The sequence below is a fragment of the Belonocnema kinseyi genome, chromosome 9 (genome assembly GCF_010883055.1).
Source record: "Belonocnema kinseyi isolate 2016_QV_RU_SX_M_011 chromosome 9, B_treatae_v1, whole genome shotgun sequence".
NCBI lineage: Eukaryota > Metazoa > Arthropoda > Insecta > Hymenoptera > Cynipidae > Belonocnema > Belonocnema kinseyi.
In genome coordinates, this window is record NC_046665.1 from 25,901,886 (window position 1) to 25,928,192 (window position 26,307).

Below are 26,307 nucleotides of genomic sequence, written 5' to 3' on the forward strand. Positions count from 1 at the left end.
GGGTAGTGGGTGCACCGAGATAATACTGAATTGCGCGGACGTCAATTCTAACCTAACTTATTTAAAAGAAAGCAGGGATGAATTTTAGGAATTTATTTTTCAAAAATCGCCCGTGAATCAAATCTACCCTAACTTTTCCCAGCGCGGAGACAAGTTACGCCATGCTCCACGACCTCCAATTTTCTAAGCAATCACTTTGCGTGGTCGTTTAGAGAGATTTGTTCGCCCCAACTTATTACTATTGGCCTTTGAGCCGAATGTTTTTTTAAGTTTCGAGTCACGCGGAGGTCTTCGTTGACCTGTCAGTGATCCCGACGTTCGGTTCCGCCCATCTAGGCTGGTTGTCAAGCCAATTCTGCCGTTCTTGCTTCCTTCCGTCGTCTTCCAGCTATTTTCCACCGGATCTTACGAATTTTAGTGGAGGCCTCCGTTTATTGGTAGTTGACAATGGACGAGCTCCAATTCGTTCACTCCGCTAATGTGCGTTTTCCGCAGTAGAGTCCGTCGAGCCGATTAGTTCCGTCCTGCGGACTACCGGGGTTGCTTCTGGCTGCGCGCGCTACCATTAACCCACCGCGCTACCTGGTAGTTGAACTAATGCCTTATGCTACCCTTGCCTGGCCTATGGTTTCGTTAGACCTCCTTAAGTAGTAGAATGTGGTCCACAGTTATGTTAATGACCGGTTAGTTCTGCCTCTAGGGAGCGGCATGGACTTGTTGCGCAGTCACGCGAGTCTCCGGCCCTTCCACTTATGGTTTTTGGTGAACGGTTGTTTCATGGTGCTCTCTTTGTCACAGATGTGTCGTCCTACTCCTCTTCTGGTGCCTTTCCCGTCGACCCCGACCCCTTATACTTAAGGCTTGATAGTATTTTGCGCTTTACTTGTATATTGTCGGGTAACTTAACGTGTAATTAAAATAATCGGAATTGGCAAGGGTGTTTCGTTTGATACGTTCGCGTGACTTTAATCGTACCTGGTTCTGGCTTCGGCGAGACCCCATGAAGTGTTTCTCCTTTTTACGGGTTAATCTCGAAAACTTTATCTACGGTTCGCGTTACCGGGATCTGGTTCGCTGAGGTCGACGGGCTATCCTCACAACTGTCGGCTCCGCTAACTCAAGCCTATTCTCTTGCGGTAGGCATCAGTCGTCCTGAGTGGTCAATTCGAGACTGGAGAAAGAAGGGTTAACCCTTACGCCTTTTACCTTTTTCGGTTTGCCGAACAGTTGCCGGTAGGATCGCACTTTCTCGTGGTCACTTCCTCTTTGCCGCACCGGCGACAATAATTGCGCCTCGGGGTTTTCGGACATCCAATTTGGAAGTGACCCTTCTGTTCAGACGATTTTCCCGAATTCCTTCGGTTCCGGGGACCCCTATTGTTACGTCTATTGGACTCCCTAGACCTGGGCTTGCCTGTGGGCTCTTCTCTACCCGTGCTCGCGGCTGTTCCGCGCATTTCGCTATTAATGGCTGCGATAAGCATTATAATTCTGGGGGCAGTGTAGCCAGTTCCTCGCCTAACGAGGATACTACGCGTTAGTATTCCGCTGCTAGGACCACCAGACCGTTGTAGTCGGTAAATTCGTAACGTCTGATCGCACTCCTAAAATCGGATCTAAGATTAGCATACAGCGTATTCATTTGGATCTCGAGATCCATTGGCCTAGTCGAGAGCTGTTAGAGCCCATATATGCAGGTCAGGTTGTCGACGAGCGATTCATTTTGACCTTGCCTGCGTGAGAGGATCTGTTCTTCTAACCTCTCTTGGTAGAAGGCGTCCCCAAATCGGGGTTGGAAATGCCGCTTCCACTGGTCCCATGTGTTCCATCTTAATCTGTTCTGAGGGAACCAGTGCCGCGAAATGTTCTTTAACGGGAAGGGCATCTTTTTCCGAGCCAACCATACGATCGGATCGAATATACGAGCAATCACAGAGTAACAGCCCTCTTAGTCACCATAGTTAGTTTTATTGGTCGTTGAATCTGTAAACAAAAGCAATAAGAAGTTGTTTGCCACAGGATCTTCAATGCTCTGAAAGTGGGATCCTGATTGAATGAAAAAGAAATAGCGGTTTCTTTGAATTTAGGAGGAATTCGTTCTAAAACTACCTTGTGGTTGGACAGCCATTTTTCAAGAGAGAAACCTCCTACTCTTAGGAATGAATCCACCTTTCGACTCTTTTCTCAAGCTTTCTCCGATGAATCGGTACCTGAATGAACGTCATCGACGTAAATCCCTTCCCTTGAGAAATCAGTATCAAGAAGGTATGCGTCACTTTAATCCTCAGAAAGTTGATGGAGTGTTCGTATAGCCAAATAGAGCGATAAAGTAATACCAAAAGTGACTGTCTTCAGCTTCTATGTAAGAAGCTCCTCGTCCGGGGACGATCTCCAAAGCACTTTTTTACAGGTTCGATAGAGTTAATTGAGTGAAAGGCGCAAGGCATAGCGACCATCACTCGTTTTTGATAAATGGACACAATCAGCTTCGCACACTCATCCTCGGTCATACTAGTTTGCGACAAGTGTACAGGTATGTCTTCCTAGATAACAAACCTTCGAACCAGTGATAAGAGTGCGTGGTCTAACATGCTTTCTAAACACATGATTGAAAATTGACTTGAAATTGATTTATTTGACATGAGTCCCGATAATATTGAACTCAAAAATATGTTTTCATTGGACGGAGTAACCAGTTCTTCTTTCCTTAATCCCTCCTCAAGGACTTAAGCTTAAACTTAAGCTTAAATAAGGATGTAAGCTTAAATTTGCTTTGCTCCTTAAATCCATCGAATTGATCTCTGGAACGTGCTGGTGTACTTGAATAATTATTCTAATTTTCAAAATTATTTGCGGTATTTTGGTAAGAATTCGGGGAATCGCGATACTGTCTACTCTGATTAAGGCGATTATTATCAATCGGATCCTCGACGCATTGATCATGAAAAATAAAATTATGACGAGAAGGGTTACCCGAATCTTTATCGTTTATGAATAGGTCGACTGAGTGAAAATCATGTTAATAAAAGTCGGTATTTCGAACCCTTAAAAGAGCCTGATCGTCGTTATGATACATTGAATAACCTGTATTATTCACGCGGTAAATTCGATAGTCTGGAGTGCGATACTTACTTGTGCTGATTGCGAAGACGTCAGTCAAGATTAAGTAAACAAATAACACGTGTGACTCTAATCTGTATTTTGTAAAACCGATAATTTTAGCTTGCCATAAGTTATTTGGATTAAAGGGGTTTGTCAAAATTTGGCGAATTACACCGAGTAAAATTTCTCGGAATTTATCTCTAGGAAATTTTAAAAGGTCTTGAAATTTTTCTTTTCAAAAGGCCTTGTGTGAATTCTTAATTTCATTCTCAGATTAAATTTATTTTAAGTTGTGCAAAAATACTTTTAAACTAAATATTTTTTAACTTTCTATGTTCTTATTCTACATCTAGCTAATTTTTCTAGTCATAATTCAGCCACCAGGAATTCATATTAATTTTTAGATTTAAAACTCAAAATTTCTCAACAAACTGGTTAAAAAAAAACTCCCAAAGGGATCTTTTTAAAATCTCACACACTCTCCACGTTGGGCGCGATTGTGAGAATGTTTCTTTATTTAGTACAAACAAAATCAATACCTACCTTCGGTACTGCACCTACTGTATCTTAATATTGTTAGGGATCTCGCAAATTAAAGGGATGGGAAGGATGTGGAGAGTCAAGAACTGGTAAAGTCAATGAGGAGGAAACGATTTAAACAAAAACAAAATGTGCATCCAAGAACTTACAATTATGCTCAAAGACCCGAAATCTTCCAAGCCCGAGCCGGGCGGCCAAGCCAAGATCGGGGAAGTGGTTGTTGGAAGAACCCGGTTGGCGTAGCTAAAGCTCCGGAGCAGTTGGTGGTTGTTAAGCAAGGGGGCTGAAATTTTCTGTATGATCCTGGAGGATCGCGTGGCGTCGTTGTGGGTTGTGGCGTCGAAAAATGAAGGCGTTGCGGAGTGGTGAAAACTTACCAACAAGGCTCGCGGGCGGAGAATACAAGACTGGGTTCTCGGTGCCCAGGTTTTGGGTATTAGGGCTAGGAAGTGGTGTTCTCCCTACTCCTAGTCCTGGGTTCGCAGGGTCGTATTATTGTGGGGTGATTATAACTTTGTTATAATATTCAAATTAAACTCTTAAATCGGTATTTCGGGCGCCTGGCTTTCCGTAGCTACACAAACCAGCAAAACTTTAAAACACGATACGCAAAAATTCTACTGCAAAAACTAAGTGACCGCAAAAACACGAAAGAGCTTTAACACAAATTTAAATATCAGTAAGGTGCAGTACTCCGCATAAAAACTGTTCTATCTCAGCCCCGTAAATCGGGAAAATGGTCGAGGGGGTGGTCGATAGTAAAAGGAAAGATATTCCTGAATAAAAAAGGTAAACAGTCAATATTTAATGTCATAAATAACAATTATTTAATTAACTTTCGATACACATCGATCTTCCTAATAAGATGTATTTCTATCTGTCCAAAATAGAATCCTACCCTACGTGACAAGATATTTTTTGTAAATTATTACATTTTCGTAACTAAAAATTTACCTACAATTAATTCTTTGTTCTAATCCAAATGATCTATAATAGACTTGGCCCTTCCTTTGGTTTACTGACCAACGTTCCTCTAAAATCGAATTATTAAAATATGACTTTTTTCTGTTTTTGACTTTTTAATGACTCTCGACGTATTCGCGGCATACATATTCAACACCTTGAGTAACCAAATGCAGTTCAATTGGGGCTTAATTATTCTCTTTACTCTCCGGTAAGATCTATTCGTGACATCCTAGAGCTTAAATTCATCCTGAAATCTGCAAAAGATCTCCTCTGGTACCAGTATTCCCAATAGTATTAAACTAGGCCGGGCCTAATGAGCTTCCAATAGTCATGCTGGATAATTAATAATAAAAACTTCTCAAAAGAAGCATTCGAATACTTGATGAACATTTAACTATATTTTGTTGAATCACATTTCTTTTACGTAACTTTTTTCCATATCGTTTATTACCAAAGTGAAAACAATGAGGTTTTATTGAATGGCGGCTGGTTATGCAGGGGAACATATTCTGTATGACTTTACCATTGTGAGGAAAACTGAACATTTTCCATTTTTTAAAACCAATTTGTGTTTTAAGAAAATGAAATTGGATAAATACAACATTTTTTGTCTTCCGGTGCGTGTTTAGTAAAAAAAGATTGGTAGTGTCGGTGGATATGAGGGAATTAAGGTAATTTTGACACTGATTTAAACACTAGAGGGTGAGTAAAAGTTAGAGGGCTGTGCGATGATAAAGGGTATGTGAACATGTAAAGGTTGAAGTGGTTTTGTAAGGTAAATTCAGCTAAAAAAACAGCACGTGTATGCTCTTTTGCTTGGGTGCAGCATCGGAAGGATGCAAAATTAATTGATAAGCGCAAACACAAATCCTGGATGTACGAATGTTGTCTAGCAATGAGAAAGAGAGAAACGAGATGAAAATAGAGGAATTTGCGTAGGTATGAATGACTCCAGAGAGAAAAACAAGTACACGGGCGAAACATGCATCACCGACACATCCACCACCAAGAATCACGAATGAGAACAAAAAATAAGGGAAAAGGAGGAAAGGAACATGTTCGTGGAGTTCACAAGAATAAGGAAAACAAGTTTCTGGAAACAGCTGTAGTTCGAGTATGGGCACAGGAATGAACAGATAAGACGGAGGGATTTAGCGCGTGGCTGTATCCGAGATGGATGATAAAAAAGAGACGGAAGAAAGGACGTGGTTCGTTTGGAGAAGAAGGAAGATGACCGATGAAAAGAGAAAGTGGAAGCTGAAAGTACAGGTATGGAAGCGAAATCAAAATATATGAAGACGAAAGTTAGGAAGACCACTTGGAAGTGCAAAGAGAGAGAAGGTAGAATATGTGTATGTAATTCGGCTAGAAAATGAAGAGTATCGACGAGAAGAGAAGGTAGGAGCTGTAGATAGAGAAGCAGATAAGTGAAATGTGAAAGGAAGAGTAAGGTTAGATGCGACAGAATTGAGGTGATAATGGGAAAAGCATTTTGATTTTATTTTCATCTTTAGCCACCTCAGTTTCTATTTCTTCTCAATTCTATGCGAATTCAAGATTGCACCATGTGTAAGGTAAGGATGCATTTAGAGACGATAAAGGTATGTTTCGCGTAAGGAAAATGGTAACAGAAATGTAATTTTTAAATTGGGTTAAATTGAAATTTGACAGAAGGGATCAAGAAAGTTGTTTTTGAAAAGTTTGTGTTTCAAAAAGGAACTCAGGTACGTGATATGTTCTTACGTGGTTAAAAAATAATGCCGCCTTTATTTGGAAAAGTAAACAGAGGAATAAAGAAAATAAGTACATAGAGAATAGAGGCTGTAAGGAATTTCAGGCAGTAGGTTATGAGGGGGATAGTTTCCCCTAAAAAAGAAGGAATTGATACGTACGTAGGTGAATTAATTGTGATGCATTTAGGTGAATTAGGACTCCTCTAATTAAGTAAGTCTACATTTATATGAATTCGTGCTCAAGGTAAATAAAAAAAAAGAATAAGAAGTGCATGCGTCAAGAATTGAACTAGCGATTATTCATGTATCGGTCCAGAGTTACCCCACTGAACTACGAAACAATTTACTAAACATTTACAATAAGTCATGTGTGATCCCCAAGTTGATTTTCCTGTTGCGAATTAAATTACATAAATGAATACTTTTTAACACTCGCCGTGACGATTCGCAGTGAATTTAACTGTGTATTTTACTTTCACGAATTCAGTCGCATTGACCAATGTTGCAGCGTTTGCGTGCTGACACATTGAAGTGAATTGGCTGACTTTAAACTTTTGCAACGCATTTGTAAATATAAATACATTCAAAATTGAAATACCCTATAAACTAATTTATACGTATTGACATACTGGTCCAATGCGTCATTGTCGCAAAGAATGAATTTGCAGAGTGTCTTTGTCTTTTCAAGTAAATTCCTATTAATACTTGCTTTTTTGCTAGATTAAAGAGAGCGTTAGGCATAGGGAGTGGAGAGAGGTATAAAAGTTAACATAGGTGATAAACGATTAGATACAATAATGAAAAAGCGATAACAGGACGGCCAATGATGTAAACTTTAGTAATCAGGAGAGAGGGACAGTTAAACGGAATGCCGTTTTAGGGTGAGGTGTATCTAACTCTAGAATAAGTAAGAATTAGGCCAGGTAAATTAACTGAGAGAGTGTATGTGAAAAAAATGTGTTTTGCAAACATAAAATAAATTAAAGACGATAAGAAGTATAGAAAATGAAAAGTATCAAATATAAAAGGTGAAAGGGAATGACAGGAAAGTTTGGTAGTGTATGGGCGAAGGAAGAGGAAGGTAATACAATTATTTCTAGTTTATGCCAAAGAGTTCATGATTAAGGATTTAATATATGATATTATTAAGTACCACGTAGTCTTAGTGTTCAACACCTCACGCTTTATACCTTAACACTTTACGCATCAACACTTTACGGCACACAAAGGTGTAAATAGAAGGGTGATAAAGGAGCGCGCTTTACATAAGTGTATAGAGAAAAGAGGGATTGTGATGACGTATTTTCTTATTTTGTTAACTCATGAAGGAAATATAAGTTCTTTTTATAATTGTGTAGTGATTAAAGATCTGTTATGTGAGAAGAAAGTAAAATTTAATTTATTGTATCGAATGGTCGGACGTTATGGAAGAGAAAAAGGGCGATTGTTTTCGCATAATAGTCATCAACAAACTATTTAGACAAATGTTTTAAGACCTTTCGGTCGAAATGAAACTCAACTTATTATTACAAAAACTGTTTTAGTCCTCGTCAAGCTGTAATAAATCGCACAAATAAATATTTAAAATATATAACTACTTTTGAGAACAACAAAAATGATCATAAATTCAATCTGAACAGAGCCTTAAAAACATCACTGAAAAAAAATATTTTTGTAATTTTTACAAAAATAATTATTATATATGAGATATATATGAGATATATATATAATTATTAAATGAGAGTGGTCGAAAATATGTTGCTCTATAACTTTTGCTGACTGCCAGAAAATATGTGTACCCCAGCCGAAAAAAATATACCTATTTTTTTGTAGAGTCATTTTTTAGTTCTCGAAAAGCAATTATTTCTCTTATGGAGTTTAATATATAAAATATCACTTATTTTTCAAGCTCAAAATTTCATCAGAAATTATTAACCAAATTATTCATCACGGGAGTTTTAGGGTGTCGGTCTGTAGGTAGAGATGCGCAAAATAACTGGAAGGAATAGCAAAGTGCCCTCTAGAGCAGGTGAATCTTCACTTTAAAATTACCTTGAGAAGTATTTTTAAAACATTCTCGAAGGCTAAAAATGATTCTACACAAAAATTGGGTATTATTTTGTTGGGCTACGCTACACATATATCCTGGCTCTAATGCCCCTAGTAGCACGGAAGATTCCGGGAAAGTTACTGGCACGTTCCGCGGGAACCTTCGGAACGTTCCACTGGAACATTCCCTGAGCGTGTAAAATGTCTGCCATATTACAATGTAGTATATACGGTACTCAAAACTTGAAACTTAAAAATGACATCTATTTTTACCTATCTCTTACGATTTACGAGATAATTGTTATTAAAAATAACAATGATGTAAGGTTCCCTTCAGGTCCTAGTGAAACGTACCTGGAATGTTTTACTGGAACGTTCCGAAGGTTCCCGCGGATCGTGCCAGGCACATTCCCGGAACGTTTGGACTAATCGAATTTTGATATATGTGAACGTCCAAGAAGAAATGGTCCTAACAAGCAGGAGCTGAATTTTACGGAAAGGGCGAGTGTAGTTGAGTCCGCAAGCAGGTATTTGAGTAGTGTGGAGACGTCTGTCTAAAACATCTCTTCAACATACCGCTCCGTATTTACGATCCGTTAAAGAATCTCACGGACACGATGGGTGCAGTTCAGGGGCCCGAAACAAAATAGGCACATAAACGCATTCCACCGGCTAAGAATTGTCTAGCTCGAATTAACATAGCCACAATACTAAGCCCTTACTTAGACAATACTTACACGGCGGAATGAGTTTATGTGCCCTTTCTGTTTCGGGCCCCTTAATTGTGTGGTATATAGTGAGGATGATTTTTTAAGGCATCTCGTTCCATCTTATTCATCTTTCGAGGAATAAAAAAGTTGTTGACTTACATTTTTTTGTTTGTTGATTTTTGCAAATGAAAGAACAACTCAAAAACTACCCAGCTAAAAATGCCTGAAAAGGAACCTCGACGGATCCTGCACATGCTCCTTCACACGAACCGACATACTAACCTTTGCTGGTATTATTGACAGTTTCTATGCAGGAATTTGGTAAAGTAAACTGTACAAGTGTACATGACCCTGTAAAGGAAGATGTACCGATAAAGAAGCCTTTAGATTATCATGTGCAGATCCTTCTACATGTTTGTTTGCGAAGTAAATTGAGGCACGCGTTCCTGTGCAGAAATACGTATAGGGTTCTTTAAAGAAGACCATTGTTTAAACTCATGTCCCTTAAAAAGATAAAGTTTCCTGACTTTTATTTCCTTGAAGATCAAAATCACTATCAAAAGAGCCAATTTACTAGCGAACTCTTGCCCGTTAGTTCCTAGACAGGTTCATGTAACAAGATCCTGTACATGAACCCGCGTACCCGTGTTCCCGCGTGCAACATCATTCAAAGTTTAGTTTGCATAAGTATTCCTTTGCAGGATGATGTACAGTTTCCTTTATCAAATTCCTGCATATGAACCGTGAATATCACCTGTACAGATTTCTGTGTAGGTTCGCGTACAGGAACATGCGCAGGATCCTCTGAGATTCCTGCACAGGAATTTGGAGCTGGGTATCGATTACTATAAAACTCTAAAAATTTATTTTTGGGTTTTCAGGTAGCTTTCTTCGTGGACGATCTCATATATCGAAAATAAAAAGTTGTTCAAAATTTTTTAAATACTACAATTAAATATTTGTTAACATTTTTTACAGGCCCTGCCATACGTTTGTTTGCTCATAGCAATGCTGTTCTTCATTTATGCAATTATTGGAATGCAGGTATGAATTTTTCCATAAAACCCATCTCTGATTTAGAATACAAAATACGTTTCAGAAAGGTACGTTAGTTCAACCTGTACTCGGGGTCATATACTCCATTGGTCCATCGAACTAATTGATTTAAGGAATTCATGTACTTAAAAGATACGGTTACATTTAGATGACAGGAAAGACTACTTCATAAATACAGTGAAACCCCGATACTATACGGGTTTTGAGGCTGACGGTGGGCGGAGACAAACCCGATTGAGTATGGCTCTGGATGTAAACGCTTTTGTTTGTTTACGTCTAAATCAACACCGCATACCGTGCACCTCGCGCAGCTCGTTTTACACCAACATGCGGCGAGGCGTAAATTTCTGGAACGACTATATAGGGAAGTTCGGTTTCGGGGTTTCACTGTACTTAAAATATTTGAAGGGGGAAATGATTTGCCTTAGAGGGAAACATTTTTTAACAAAAGGCATTTGTTTTTAGTTACAACTAAAGTTTTCACGGAAGTTGCTAATTGTAAGGTTTATAGTTTCTATGTACGAAACCGGCAATTCGAGAAACGACGTGGGAGATTTTATAGTTTTCAACTTCGTTTATGTTTACGAAGGTAGTTTTTACAGTTTTTATAGTTATTTTGACAGTTGTACATCACAAGAGTTTTAGATACATCTCAAACTGTAAATTTGAATATCAATACTCTCAGATCTACCCCTTTAAATTGTTATCGAAATTGCAAACTGTTAAATTTCTCGTGTATTTTGGAGTCCTTGCAGCTTCGTACGTCGAAACTGTAAATCTCATATTTTACTTTTTTCGTGTTGAGTATAGTATTTTATGAGTTTGATTTACAAAACTTCGATTTGAAATATTTGTTTTTTATCGAGTAATTTTGAATGTTCAATATTTTTCATCGTAAATGAACATTATTCTATAAAAATATTTGTTTTCCAAGTGGTTATTGTTTCTCAAAGTGTTACTGTTCCTGAATCAAGCACTTTTTCTTCAAATAAATTCAAGTTTACATTAAAGTAACAATTATTCAGATCATGAAGCAGATAAATGGGCACCCGATAAAAAGAAAAATTATCGCGACTAGGTTACACACTCACCAAAATTTCATTATCAGGTTTTTGGAAACTTGGCAAACGATCCTGAGATGGCAATCGAAAAACACAACAACTTTCAATCCTTTTTTGGCGGTCTTATGTTACTGTTTCGGTGAGTCGAGCAGCTTAATTCTGAAATTCAGAGAAAGATCACGATTCCGCTTGATCGAAGTACACCACGCGGCGATATTCTTAGAGTGCAGACATATTTTTAAGTAGCGCTCATCTTTCACATTCATAAATAAATGCATACAATTATATACAAAAATCTCACTCTATTATCATTCAGGAAGAATCAAACACATGAGTATTACTAGACATACTGTAACTGCTAGTGTATTGATCAATAAGAGCGTTATATTTGCCAGAAATGAGGCTGCTCGACATTTTTTACTTATTTTCTAAGATACTCATTTTCTTTTTTGATTATTAATTCCAGTAAAAAATACTCTTAGGACGTCTAGGCTAGTTACGCTTACCTAGACACGTAGTCATTCCTTGATGATAGTTGGCGTACTTTAAGCATCAAGTGGCTAAGATAGTACCATGTTTTGTAGCTATTTAACTAGAACCTTAGCTAATTAGTCTTGCGATTTTATGGCCCAGCAGAAAAGAAAGCACAGGATTTTTTCCAGAATGTCCACCACCGCTATCATACACGTCGTAGAAGATTTTTAGTTTTATAAGCTCCTGTCTGCTATCCAATATTCTGTCTCTATAGACCATAATTTCCCTTAGAATTTGGTAAATTTTCGTTGAATTTATAAGTTTCTTGAGATTTGGGAATAACTAGTGCAAGTGTTGGTGGACAGTCTGTTTCTGTTTTTTATATAATCAGTATCAAGTACGAAAGTTTATTGTCAAAGATCGACTTTCTAATGGTGCTTTCGCTCTGTTTTTGCTGTGCCTATCTACCTTCTACCTTCTACCGTTCAGGTGTTTGGTAACATTGCCCTGGACGAGAAGTTCTCAATTAACAAGCACAACAATTTCCAAAGCTTCATTCAAGGTCTGATGCTACTTTTTCGGTGAGTGAAAGCCTGGCAGAGGTAGACATAGACTTTCAGATTTCCGTATTAGATGTACCCCATCCTTCACAAATTTCAGAACCTTTTTTTCATTAAGCCTGCTTGTCCAGCTACTTCACGGATGAAAATAATGCCATTTTATGTGTTAATATTACTACATAAATAAATACGTTTATAACACATAATTTTCGTGCACTTTGATAGCGACATATTAATTGCTATATATATAATTATTATCGTGAATGTGAGAATTATTACTAAGAATTTTCTTTAAGGGCATGTGACACGGCCAAATTCGTATATTAGCATCCTCACTCTATCAGTTCACTGAATATTTTTTTGAACCTAAGACGTTTTTTTTGTAAAGAACATATCGAGCTGAAACTTTGGAAAATATATGAGAGTTCAATGAAGTACGTTTTGGTACATCATTTGGGTAGAAACTTCACTGAAAATAATTTCATATTTTTTCTGAACCTCGACATTTTTGGCTACTTTTGAGGTTTTGTACAGAAGACACACAATTTTTTGGGATTTTAACAACCCCGAACACCCCCAAGTACAAATTTTCAAAATAAAACACCCAGTAGAAAATGTCTGCCCTGAATATTTAAGGCAAATGCTCAAGATATAATGGGATATACATCGTAATTTCAAACTTTGAGAAATGTAATCCAGTAATAAGCGTTGAATCCAGAAAAATTAAGAATTTGTATTACTATGAATACGCGATTTTCCCTCCGTCTAAATATCTCCCAACGGGAACAGAAAAAGTGCAAATCCTCTTCCTATCAATCGACTTAGTAAAATTTAATGAAAGTATTTATTTAACCTATTTTTCATTTTTAAATATTTTTATAACTCATAAATTCTAAAAATATTCAGATTTATAATCATTTATATGTAAATAACTTATTTGAATGTGTTAAAAAATGCATTTAAGAAATCTATTTAAATGTGTGAATTAAAATAATTTTAACTCTTGAGAGGCAGACTTGAATTGATTAAGATTACATTTTCAAAACTTATATTCCACATGAAGGAATTAAAAAAATTTATTACAGATATTTTGTGAACTTATTAAAAGGAATTAGATAATCTCAAAATACAAGCACTTATGGGGAATAGAAGACATCTCTGTGAGGTGTATCTGTCAGTATAATTACAAGGAATTAAATATATTGAAAACATGAAACATGTTCTATTTTGGGGAAAAGGAACCTATGCGGCGGCCGCTATGGAAATAGAAATAAATTAGTTTCTGAGATATCCTACTCTTATAATGACATTTTAGGCAGATGGAAAAATCGCACATTCAAAATAATAGAATAATCTTCACTTTTACGCTGAAATGTGAAAATATGAATTTTTCTCTATTCAACGCTTATTACCGGAAAGAGCCGTAAGAAAACTACGTTAAAGTATAACGTTGAATAATAAATGATATGCAAAAAAATATTTCAACTAAATCTGAACCGGCACACAACAAAGGACTCAGAACGTAGGACAAGCCAGCTGTTAGAGCCTCGTCTAGTGGCCGCAAGGGTACGGGCTGATGCCCTTTGACGTAGGCTTATTTCGGCTCTTGCATTTCTCAAAACTCGAGACCGATATTTTATGTATAAAAAAGTTCGAACGTTCAAAAAATGTCCAGGTTCAGAAAAAAAGATTATATTATAATTTTCAGTGAAGTTCCTACCCAAATGAATGATCTAAACGTCCTTTATTGTACTCTGATACATTTTCCAAAGTTTCAGCTCGATCTTTTATTTACAAGAAAAAATTCTTAGGTTCAAAAAAATATTCAGTGAACTGATGAAGTGAGGTCGGTAATATAAGTATTTGGCTGTGTCATATGCCCTTAATGTAAAATTAAAATAATTTTCTGGGTTTTCTCAACAACAAAAAACTGGGTTAAAAGGATTCGTGAAAAAAAAGTTCTTTGATTTTTATTATTCTTAGATTATTTCACCCCTGCTGCACATTTTGCGTTTATTCTGCATCTTATTTTCTTAACAAAACATCAGTAGGATGAAGTAGATTTCCGGCCTAATGAAATGGCTTCTCCAGTTTTTCCTCTTATTTAATGTAGTATTTTTAAAGAGTTAGCCTGGTGACGCCGAGAAATCGACTTCGCTTCAAATTAAGTATTGCTTTCTTCTCATTAAAAAAAGTTTAAATCCGTTGGTAACTTTTTGATGTTTGTAGTCTTAAATTAAAATCCTAAATCCCTTAAATCCTCTGCTCTTAATTTTAAAGCGAACTCGATTTACACAGCCCTATTCACTTTGAAAAATACGTGGTGCCTTCGATCAGAGCAATTTCATACAGCTACAACATTTACTGTGATTCTTGCCCAAACATGAAAGATCGCTAGAACATACTTTTTAAACAAGTTTTTACCTAAATGTACATATATGTATCTACATGTATCTACCTACATGTATTTACCGATCTTTCTGCATTTAAAAATGCACTCAATAAAAAATTTGATTCTCCAAGGAATTTTAAGAATAATTATTAATGCAGGTTTCATCAAGATGCTACAACTGAAGTCAGAAACCATCACTTTTGACTGAGAATACATGACAACTACAGATAACGACTAAAATCCTAGTCATCCTCTGTTTGCAATCAATTTTCCGATAATTGAAATTAAAAAATACAATCTTTCAAAGTTAAAAAAATTCTTGTTTATCATATTCAAAACAAAATAAAAAATTTTAAGCATTTAAAGTGGAACGCTTCTGCATCTTTAATTTTAAATTCAACAATTTAGAAGTTAAACTGAAGATTTTTTATTTAAAATGTTTGAAACTGAATATATTGCAATTTGAAATTAGAAGTTTCCGAGACATTAAAAACAAAATATACAAAAATTCCATCTTTGAAACCAGAACAATTTTAAATTTGAGGCATTTCCAACTAAATTTATTTAGAATCAGGCATATAAACCTACAGAATTGAGAATTGTGTACATTGAAGATTTCGAAAATTCCTAGATTTTAAATTGGAATTGTCAAAATTTAATATTTATCATACAAAACTAATGAATTTTAAATGGTAAATCTTCATAATTAAATTAGGAATTTTTTAAATATTTGGATATGCAGAGTCTCGTCGGGCTTCCATACAGAAACGGCCGTCGACCCAAATAAGATTTCGTATGAACTATTCGAAGGCACTTGGTTTAAGACTGTTTTTGCGAACCTTCAGCCCGATAGTCGCCATATTGCATAAGTAATCGTTGATTATGCGAATTTCTATTTTTGCAATTTTTAGCTAACCTAATCATCAGAAAAATCTAAAAAATTCTCAGTATTGACTGACGCCAAGATACATCTCTGTGATTTTCTCGCAAATTTGGAGTGCGAAATTGTCAATGAAACATGTTGCAAAAGTTATTGCACGAACTTTTTCTATTTACAAAATGCATTAACAAAGTCAAGTTTTTCACCGTTAATGTGCCCCTCAAAGATGCGTATTTTCTGATTTTTTAGAAATTTCAAACAATGTGGATGATACTTAAACATAACGATAATTGTCCAATACAGTGGTTTCGATGGTTTGGCCAAGTCCATAATACGGCCCCTAGCGAACGGAGTGAACAAAAAGGATATTCTACAGCATATCCTTATAGTATCCACATGGTATCCCTTCCATATCATGAAGCAAAAACTAAAAGTGTACAGCAAGATGCGCATTTAATTTGTTGTAATTCGGATTCTACTTTAAATTTTCCATTAGAATTGCAATAATTTTTTTCAGTATTAAGAACTTTAACAATTATAACGCCTATCATTTACATGGGCAAAAGGTGGCTTCAATCACATCTTCTGTTAGTAGCGGTTGATAAGTGTTATCCGTCCTTAACTAAGAATTTTAGCTGGGTGCTAGCGCTAAACAGTGGGAAGCTGAGAAAACAAGCCTGGACGCAAATGGCAAAATACTACTGAAGCGATTATGCATGCGCTTGAAGTCACCTTCAGCAGAAGTTTGTGACTTTTAAAAAAAATTTTAACGTTTCAAAAATACTATTGTTAATACTCCATGACATTCTAATTGAAAATCTAATGTAGAATCCGAATTGCAATAAGTTAAATGCCCATCTTGCTGTCTTTTACTGTTTTTGTTGCATGATACGTAAGGGATACTATGTGCATACTATAAGGATACGCTACAGAGTGTCCTTTCCCTTCAATCATGTCTGATATCCGGCATACACGCCCATAAGAATAGCACTGGCGTATAAGTCGGGTGGCATACCTTTTGGTAAGCACCAACATGTCCACTGTCTACCCTGTATAATATAATTATATAGCATAATACAATATTTGCAATTAATAATAATAATAATAATAGTTAAACACTCGGACTTTACCTCAGAGGTCCGGGGTTCGATCCCTGAGCCGGTACATCTGGAAATTTTTCAATGTACCTTTACCGAGGTTCTCGTGGTTCGGAACCCACCTTAAGCTGTAGGTCCCCCCCCTCGTGTACTTGATTGCAACTCAGTCCATCAATGATGGGGTAAAAACCAGGCTATGTCCAATATGTCTGGGCAGACTGCTCTCATCAGATCACTTGATTGCATTATTAAAATGCGTCCGTGACTGATGATATATATCGGGAGAGTCCTGTGCAAAAATGATCAAATAAAAATCCAACTCTAACAAAAAATGCCTTTGACATGTTGGAAAGTATAAGCCTGTGACAACATTTCAACACAGTAATAATATATAATTAACCCAGAAATGAAAAATGGAGAGCATATTAAAGATTTTGAAACGCTTGTCGCTTCCCGAGGATCGTCGGGGCGCCCCCGGAGCCACAGCTGGAGGCCACAGCATGCGGGACGGTGGCGATGGTGAGCTGCGAGATGGTCAGGCAGATCTCACTGATCAAACAGCTGGCCAGCAAGAACATGTGCGACAAACGGTAAGCATCGGAGCATCAACTGTGCCTGCTGAGGATGCTTTGGCTAGCGTTAGTTATTTGGTGAAGGATATCAGGCCTAATCTACACGTTACAGAAGACCGAGCAATGGATATTAAACAACAGGTTCATTTGGCGTGGAAAAGCGACGGAAATGAACATCAGTTATACGAAACCGCGTCAAACGGTCAATCAGGAGCAATTGACGTTGTTTCTCAACCTATTGAGGATCCAACACCACCACATCCTCCAGAGGTGGATGGCCTTATAAAACCAGAGTCAGAAGCAGAGTTTCAGCAACCAAAAAAGCGACGAAAATGGACATACCATATGAACAGAAATGTTATGCGCCTTTATTTTTTGGCAAAGAAATGTGGGCAAAGTGTGAGGAGAGAACATCATAGACTCTTCTTACTTAAATACCCAGGGCTAGCCACAAAAATAAATGAGCAGAATCTGGCAGATCAATGATGCTCAATATCTGTAAACAGACTGCTTTCGGCTGTTGAAATAGCTTATATCAAAATGGAAGTGGAACAGCAGCTTCCTATTGATGAACTCGCCTTGGAAGATGCAAATGCAGTTTTTGTCCCAGAAAGGGATCGAGATCCACCATGGAAGATCAGGTTGGATATGGATGTCAGCAAAGTAAGGTGGAAATTGGGTTGATTAAATCAATATAAAAAAGGAAATAGAACCAAAAAGCTGATAAACCATGTTACTAAAATCATCCACCCTTGGCACGTCGAGATATTAACACCAGCAATATTGGATGAGAATATATACTCCCAACGACAGAGACTTGATGTTCTTACTGCAAGACTGCGTCGGCACAAGAAAAGTAGTGCACAAAGGCAACAAAATCAAAACTATCGGACAGATAAAAGAAGGTTCTATCGTGAACTGAGAGTAAAGCCAAATAACCAGCAAGGCACCGAAGTCCCTCAATTGGAAGATATGACTAATTATTGGTTGGGTGTTTGCGGAAAAACGAACTGATGCAATTTCGACACTGCGTGGTTGAAACTGGAGGAAGCAAGGGCAAGCAACAGCCCTGAGATGCAACTGACAAACATCACAGCTTTAGATGTTTCAGCGGTCTTGAAAAAGGCAAGTAATTGGAAAGCTTAATGTCCGGACATGGTGCACAACTTCTGGTAAAAGTACCTGACGAATGTGCATCTTGCGCTGGCAAGGTGTTTTCAGAAGATCATTGAACACCCAGATCTGATGCCAGGCTTTATGGTCCAGGGTACTACGTATATGTTATGCGACGAGAATGACATTCTTACAGAAGAACAAAAAGTATGTTGTAAAAACTCGCGAGGCTGTAAAGATCTAGTTACTATAGACGCTGTTGCCATGACTTAAGCTCGTAGGCATCAAAGGAACTTACATATGGCATACATTGACTACAAGCAAGCGTTTTCTTCCGTGCCGCATGACTATTTGCTTGAAGTCTTAAAACTTCACAAAATCTGTCCACGCATTATTGACTTTCTAAGCCATGCGATGAGGTTCTAGGGTACAAGAATCAAGTATTTTGATCATGGACAACCAAGGATAACTAGATGAATAGGCTTTACGACGCGTATATTTCAAGCGGACTCCTTCAGCGCGCTATGGTTCTGTTTAGCGTTGAATCCATTGAGCAAAACACTAAACAGCATATCTCATGGGTTCAGAATTCATGATAATGAGGATGGTCATGAAATGATCTATCTTCTTTACATGGATGACCAGAAACTGCAGCAAGTGATCGATGTCACAAAGCAGTTTTCCGATGATATCCACATGGAGTTCGGACTAGATAAATGTAGAATAGTGCATTTAATCAGAGGAGAATTAGGGACATCGAGGCAATGGCTGCAGGCCAATCATATAAATATCTGGGTATTCTTGAATTTAAGAGTAATCAACACACGGTAGTTAAGACAAGCCTAACGACTGCCTTCATTACGAGACTCAGATTAATTCTGAAGAATTTTCTCTACTCGGCAAACAAAATCAGGGCAATCAACACACATTCCATCCCTGTCCTCACGTACTCCTTCGGGCTCATAAAATGGTTTAACGCCTACCTTGAAAAGTTAAACAGAGTTGTTCGCGTAGAAATAACGAAGCACCGAATGCACCACAGAAACTCAGCGATTAAAAGGGTAGTTCTACCACGACATTTAGGAGGTAGGGGCGTTGTAGATGTCAGAAAACTGTGTGAGTCACAAGTTATACAGTTGCGAGACTATTTTAACAGCAAACGAAATGTTGCGCTTTGCAGCACCATCTGTCAAGCGGATCTTGACTACACGCCCTTAAATTTGTCCTCAGATGGGACCTTGAATATCAGAACAGAAAGCATAGAGGAATTAGAAATACAATGGAGGCAGAAAGCCATCCATGGCGAGTACCCCAACTTGTTAGATCAAAATGAAGTGGATAGTGAGGCATCTAATATTTGGCTAAGAAAATGTTATCTGTATCCAGAGATGGAAGGATTCGTCATTGCGATACAGGACAAGAATGTCAGCACTTGGAATTATCGCAAACACGTGTTACATCAAGACGTGGTTGACCGGTGCCGATTATGTGGAGATACCAACGAATCCATCGAGCACATTATTAATGGCTGTCGCGTAATGGCTCAGAGAGAATATACGCACAGACATAATGATATAGCGGGTAGTATACATCAACAACTTGCCCTAAACCTAGGACTCTTAAAAGAGGAGATGCCCTTCTATAGATACACTCCAATGCCCGTTTTAGAAAGCGAAGATTACGTCATATATTAGGATGCTACTATCCAAACAGATCGGATCATTACATCTGGGCCAATCAACCTCACATCGTGATGCGAGAAAAAACGGTGGAAGAGTCTACGTCATCGACATTGCTTGTCCTTTTAACCGAAATTTGCAGTCAACCTATACAACCAAGATCCACAAGTATAGCGAGTAAAGGCATGAAATAAAGACCATATGGAGGAATGTGAATCATGCATCTATTCATCCCATTGTGATTTCGGCTACAGGCAATGTGCACGCAAGATGCACTGAACACCTTGAACATTTAGGAGTCAGTAGGGTATTGGCAGCAGCTCAGAAGGCGGTTTTATTAAACACCTGTCGCATTGTAAGAAACTTTCTTCACTATCAAGAAGCGAGCGACTAAAAACCCGTGGAGTGACAAATGGTAGCTCTAAGAAAGCATCCAGAGGTGACTGTTAGCACTTGCACCGCTCGCGGCTGCTCTTAATTGTACACCTACAACATCATCGCAGGAGGTTTCAAGCATCGCATTAAATTATCTAAAATAATTTATAACATTCTAATCTCATCAGTCACTTGACTTAGTCCGTGGCTATGATGTATAACCGGGTTTACTCGAGTGAAAGTTTAATTTTATAATTATAATTTTTCGAAACTACTCATAATGTAATATGTAAATAAATATAATATTATTTTCAAGTATCATTTACATTGTTTCTAAATTTGATAAAATTAGGATATACGCGTGTTTGAGGGACTCATCGATGGCGAAAATTTGACTTTGCTAATGAATTTTTGAAATTAAAAAAATACTTATGGATCTTGGTTGTCTATGTTACCTGAAAATTGCGGTTAAGTGGACAATCAATGTCATGGATGTAGACTCTTCTACCTTTTTTCCTGGCATCACGATGTCGAGTCGATTAACTCGGATATAATGTTCCGCCTGGATATTAACATCTCAATATAAGATGTAATCTCCGTTTTATAAAATGGGAATTGGAATGTATCTATAGAAAGGCCTAGGTTTACAGAAAGTTGGAACCACCAAGGGCTTCATTAGTTCCTGAATTAAGACAGAGAATATTGTATCATATCCTGAGGATTGAAATAGCCAATACTGTGTATAGTGTAGTATGCAGTGACTGTCTACTCTCCGATTTTCTGCTCTGGTTCTAAAAATTAGTCTTTCTGTCGGATGTGGCTAATGGTCCTTAAGACAAATATTCTTACATAGTGCATCTTTCTCGGTTCTCTTAATACGAAGAGGACAATTCTTCTCAAGCGCTTTATTCGTATCTTTTTCAAGATGTCGAAAACAAAATCTATCTGTTCAGTATACTTGATTCTGCCTAATATAGCGCCTTGTAAACTGTTGAGATTCTCCCTATAAATATCCCTTTCAGTTGACTTATGGTTCTTATACCTTTAAGCCTCAGGTCTGTCCCCGCTCAAGGAGAAAAATATCTGTCTACGATCCAATAGGAACGTATCGGACGACACATGTCGCTCCTTGCACATTGCGCTTATACTTATTGAGCGTAAGGCCAAATCAATTACCTTGTGACTCTAATTATCTGGAGGGTGGTTATATATCCCCGAATCAATGTAGTTAAATCAGTAGTTAAAAGAAAAACTGATCAAAAATCACCCCTGTTCTTGATTTCCTTACCACCCCAAATTAAATGATGTGATTTAGCATCGCATCCGATAAGTAATGGGTATCCTTTAACGCAGAACTGCTCAGTGGGTAGGCCTGCTTTAACGCAACAATAATCCACGAGATTTCTGCAGTACCTAGATGTATCTATCTATCATAAATGACTAATTTGGTCTTCTTGCTTATGCATCTAACTTTTGTCTTCTAGAATCAAGCTTCTTGTATTGAGCCGAAAGCCGTTTGTTCCCCTGTTAAACTTCTCATAGTAAGCCCTGCAATCGATCTTCCTGAGGCTTCCGAAATAACCTAGGTCTACAGTTAATATAAGTTGATTACCCGTTCTATGGTCGGATTTGTAACTGCTATCCTGTTAAGTGTTGCTTTTGGTTCAACGAATGCCCCAGAAACCTAAGCTAATAGCTTGATGAAGATAGAAGCATCATTCATGAAGCTACAATCTTCATATCTTGGGATCACTTATCATTGAATGAGGTGCAACCTGTTGCACTCCCTTAATTTTCTTCTTAAATGCCGTTTCAATTTCCTTGACCGGGTCTTCATCGAATTTCGTTGTAGGACACCCGTCGGCCCCTATTGCAATTTCCAGGTGACTTTGCAGGGCCTGATTATAAGAGTCTGTTTAATCTCTCAGTCAAACCTTCTTATGCTCCCTGGCTTCGTAGTCTCCATTAGATTGGTGTTGCATCCTATTGATTTAACTCTTCCTTGCAGCTCCCTATGGTTAAGCTCGTCCTCGTTTTACCGTTTGGTTTGACCGCCCTCACTCCCGCTGGGTGTTTTGTTTCTGGTTAAGAAATTACATTTTTTGTTTCAACGAGCAGCAAGGAAAATATTTAGTAAATTCTCTACAGGGCCCCGCTTGTAGAGATAAGGTAATATTACTATGAGATGTCAACGGGTATTCCAGAGATACTGTTTCAAGATATTATTTCCGGGTACCATTAATCCTTTAGTGCGGTAGGTAACCAAATATCAGTCAGAAAATTAAACAGTATTTTTGGTTTAATGATTTTTTTTTTAGTTTTCACTATCAAAAAATGTCGCTGTAGCCATATCTGGTCATATAGTAAGACCTATCCACAAAAATGTTCTCACTTCTGTAATTATAATGTCAATTTCACAGAATTACATCCTTTTATGAATAAAAATGTTATATTTAAGTAAATGTTAACTAATATTTAAGCTTTTCCACAAAGAATTGTAATTTTTACTTCAGACTTATGATTAATCATAATTACATAAAAAGCATATTGCTAAATAAATTGATGATATTTTTGGCCCAGCACAAACCGCTTAGGTGGAAAAATAAGATACTCAGTCTTTTGAATTTGTAGCTTGGAAAAACATCCTTTTTCGCAAAACGTATTTAAAGTTGGCGAATCCAGATAGAACATAAATCGAAATATGATTTTCCAAAAAAAGAAAACAATTGACAATTTCTACATTGACTTACAAAAACGGTTATAACTTTCAGAATAAATGCCATGATCTGGTCCTTTTTTTTGACGTACCAATGTGGATTTCTTTATGAAAAGAGTCCTTATGGACCATAAGGACTAAGGTGGAGTGAAAAATCGTTTGCTTTTTCCAAATTCAGAGAGGGTTCTGGGGCTGGTGGAGGTGGGGAATTACCCAGATATAGTGCCGTTTCGTAAAAAACGCTTTTATTTGTTTACACCTGAGCAATCGTCGCTCAACCCGCGCAGCTCCTTTTACTCCTACTTCAAGCACCGCGTCAATTTTAAGAAGTACTATATCAGGGGCCCTATCTCTAGGGTTCACTGTATTTATAACTATAAAAATGCTCCGAGAACTGTGCAGTAATAAGAAAATCTGTATTCAAATCGTATCTAAATAGAAAGAATATATTCGTTAACCAGCATTCCTTGACCACTTGTTATGTTTTTATCCATCATCAATGCTATGCGAAAGTCGAATATTCTTATTTTTCCCGAAACAAAGACGAATACGTGGAAAAAATGTTAAGGAAGACCAACAAATGGGAGATACTTGAATAAGTCTCAGATAGGAATTACAGGGTTTGAAAAGTCTTAAAAAATTCCTCATAACAATTTTTCGATAGGGCTCTTGATTTCGATTTTCTTTGTCGAAAATACTATGAAAAAAGCGAAAATTTAAATTGTGAGCTAAGCGTCATGAGTTAAGGCAAAAATTTCAGCGAGGAATTTTAGCTTTCAAAAAGTCTTACAAACTGTTATTTAACCCTCTTTGATATGACTTGTCATTTTGGTTTTGTTTCTCAAAAATACTGTGAAATAATAGAAAATTTAGGTTTTGCGTCAAATGTCATGAGATACGGAAAAAAGTTCTCACGAGGAATTTTCGCTTTTAAAAATTCCTACAAAATGTTCTGATACTATTTTTTTTATAGAACTTGTCATTTCAGTTTTATTTGTCAAAAATACTATGAAAAAAATCAAAATTTTGAGTCAAACGACGTGAGATTCGGTCAAAAATTTTAGATAGGAATTTCATCGTTTAAAAAGTCCTATAAAAATAATTTTTCAATAATTGTTTAGAGAACTTATCATTTCGGTTTTATTTGTCGAAAACACTATAAAAGAACGAAAATTCAAATCATGAGCTAAGCGGCATGAGATGTGGAAAAAAACTCAGTGAGGAATTTAGCTTTCAAAAGGTTCTACAAAATATTATTGACCCATTTTTTGATAGGACTTGTCATTTTAGTTTTTTTATAGAAAATAATATGAAAAAAATCGAAATTTCAACATTTGTGCTAAAAGACGTGAGATACGTAAAAAAGTTACGAAGGGGAAATTTAGGTTTTAGAAATTCCTATAAAATGTTCTTCAACTATTTTTCGATAGGACTTATCATTTCTGTTTTATTTGTCAAAAATATTAGGAAAAAAATTGAAATTTTGTGTCAAACGACGTGAGATTCGGACAAAAGTTTCAAATCGAAATTTCAACTTTTAAAAAGTCATATAAAAAATAAAACAATAATTTTTTAGCGGATTTGTAATCTTGGTTTTATTTCTCGAAAATACTATAAAAAGTGAAAATTCAAATTATGAGCTAAACGATATGATATACGGGAAAAAACTTCAGTGAGAAATTTTAGCTCTTAAAAATTTCTATAAAATATTCCCGAACCATTTTTTGATAGGGCTTGTCATTTTGCTTTTATTTGTCGAAAATAATCTGAAAAAAATCGAAAATTCAAATTTTTAACCGAACGGCGCGGCGTGAGTCATGGAAAAAAGTTTTAAAAAGGAATTTCAGCTTTTAAAAATTCCTATCGAATTTTTGTCAGCCTTTTTTTCATAGGGTTTGTCATTTTCATTTTATTTATCGAAAATGCTAATAAAAATATGAAAATGTTGAGCCCAGCGACGTGAGTTAGGTAAAAAGTCTACAAGAAGTTTTTAACAAGTTTTTGCTGTATGTATCAAAAATGTTATTTAAAAATTATTATTTTAAGAATACCATAACAATCGAGCGAGAAGCGCGAGTGCCACGATGTGAATTTAACCTCAAAGCCTACAGAGCTTTGAGCAACTTAATCCTTAACTATACTTAATCAATTAATTGTGGTAAAGTTTTATTCAGGAATAAATGTCTAAGCGTGGAGCGCGAGGGAAACCATTATCGGGCACAAACCGCTAGAACCGATAGACGCCGCCTCTAGACGCGCTTAAATTTGCGAGCAAAGTTGCAGTATTAACATCTACCGATTGCACATTAAAAGTGCATTGATTCAGAAATATTTTTTGATGATATTACTTTTAAAATCTGAGCAAAGAAACAAACCTTAAATATACAAAAATCACGATTTTAAATAATTTATTTAAACTGAATGATAATTTGAGATGTATGAGCATTTTTTTATTTCTGCGTGGTTTTCGGAACGATAATTATACGTGTAAGTACTAAGTGTGAGAACCCTTTTTATCAATACCAAAATCGTTACCAATAAGAAAAACATCATTCAATTAAGCAACAACATGCTTTTTCTCCTTTTTTTAAGTTCAATGCCAATTTACGATGTATACGAAGTTTTGTTATTAAACCATAGTTTCCGGAAGATAATTTTAGCTGTAAGTGATAAATCTTAAAACCCTATTTCATCTTAAAAATCTTCCCACTGCGCGGGCATATGCGCGGAAATATTTTCATCTCGCTCTTAGCGCTTGAATATTTATTCTTTTTACTAGTAATGCTTGAATGAAATTTTATCAAAAAGATCTCTTTTAGATACCAGTATTTATATGCATTTTCATATTCTGATTTTTCTAATAATTAAGTATATTTAAAGATTAAGTTGCTCAAAGCTCGATAGGTCTTGAGGTGCACATTCTCATCGCGACACTCGCACTATGCGATATCTTACTTTGTTCTGCGAAAAATAGGATTTTTGTTTTTATAATATTGTATGTGTAGAACAATGAAGATTTCTCTATGGTTGAAAGAAATTCTGCAGGATTTTTCAAATGCTATAATTTTTGTTTGAAGAAATTGTTTCGTATTTTGCTTCATTTCGTTCGAAATTTGAATGATCGGGTGTCAAATTTTGGGCAATTCTAATACTTTCTCAATCAGAAATGATGAGAATTCAATAAAAAATGTGTACCTCTTTTTTAGGTGAATAACTTTTGTCTATTAATTTC

At 36.7% G+C, this 26,307-nt stretch overlaps 1 protein-coding gene across 1 annotated transcript in view; it reads left to right on the plus strand.

The window, feature by feature from the left end:
• Positions 1-26,307, plus strand: part of LOC117180362 (voltage-dependent calcium channel type A subunit alpha-1) — a 617,877-nt gene that overhangs the window by 378,206 nt on the left and 213,364 nt on the right. Inside the window, exons 23-24 of the mRNA XM_033372824.1 lie at positions 10,079-10,144; positions 11,265-11,356. Coding sequence (XP_033228715.1) covers positions 10,079-10,144; positions 11,265-11,356 — 158 coding nt within the window. The remainder of the gene's footprint in view (positions 1-10,078; positions 10,145-11,264; positions 11,357-26,307) is intronic.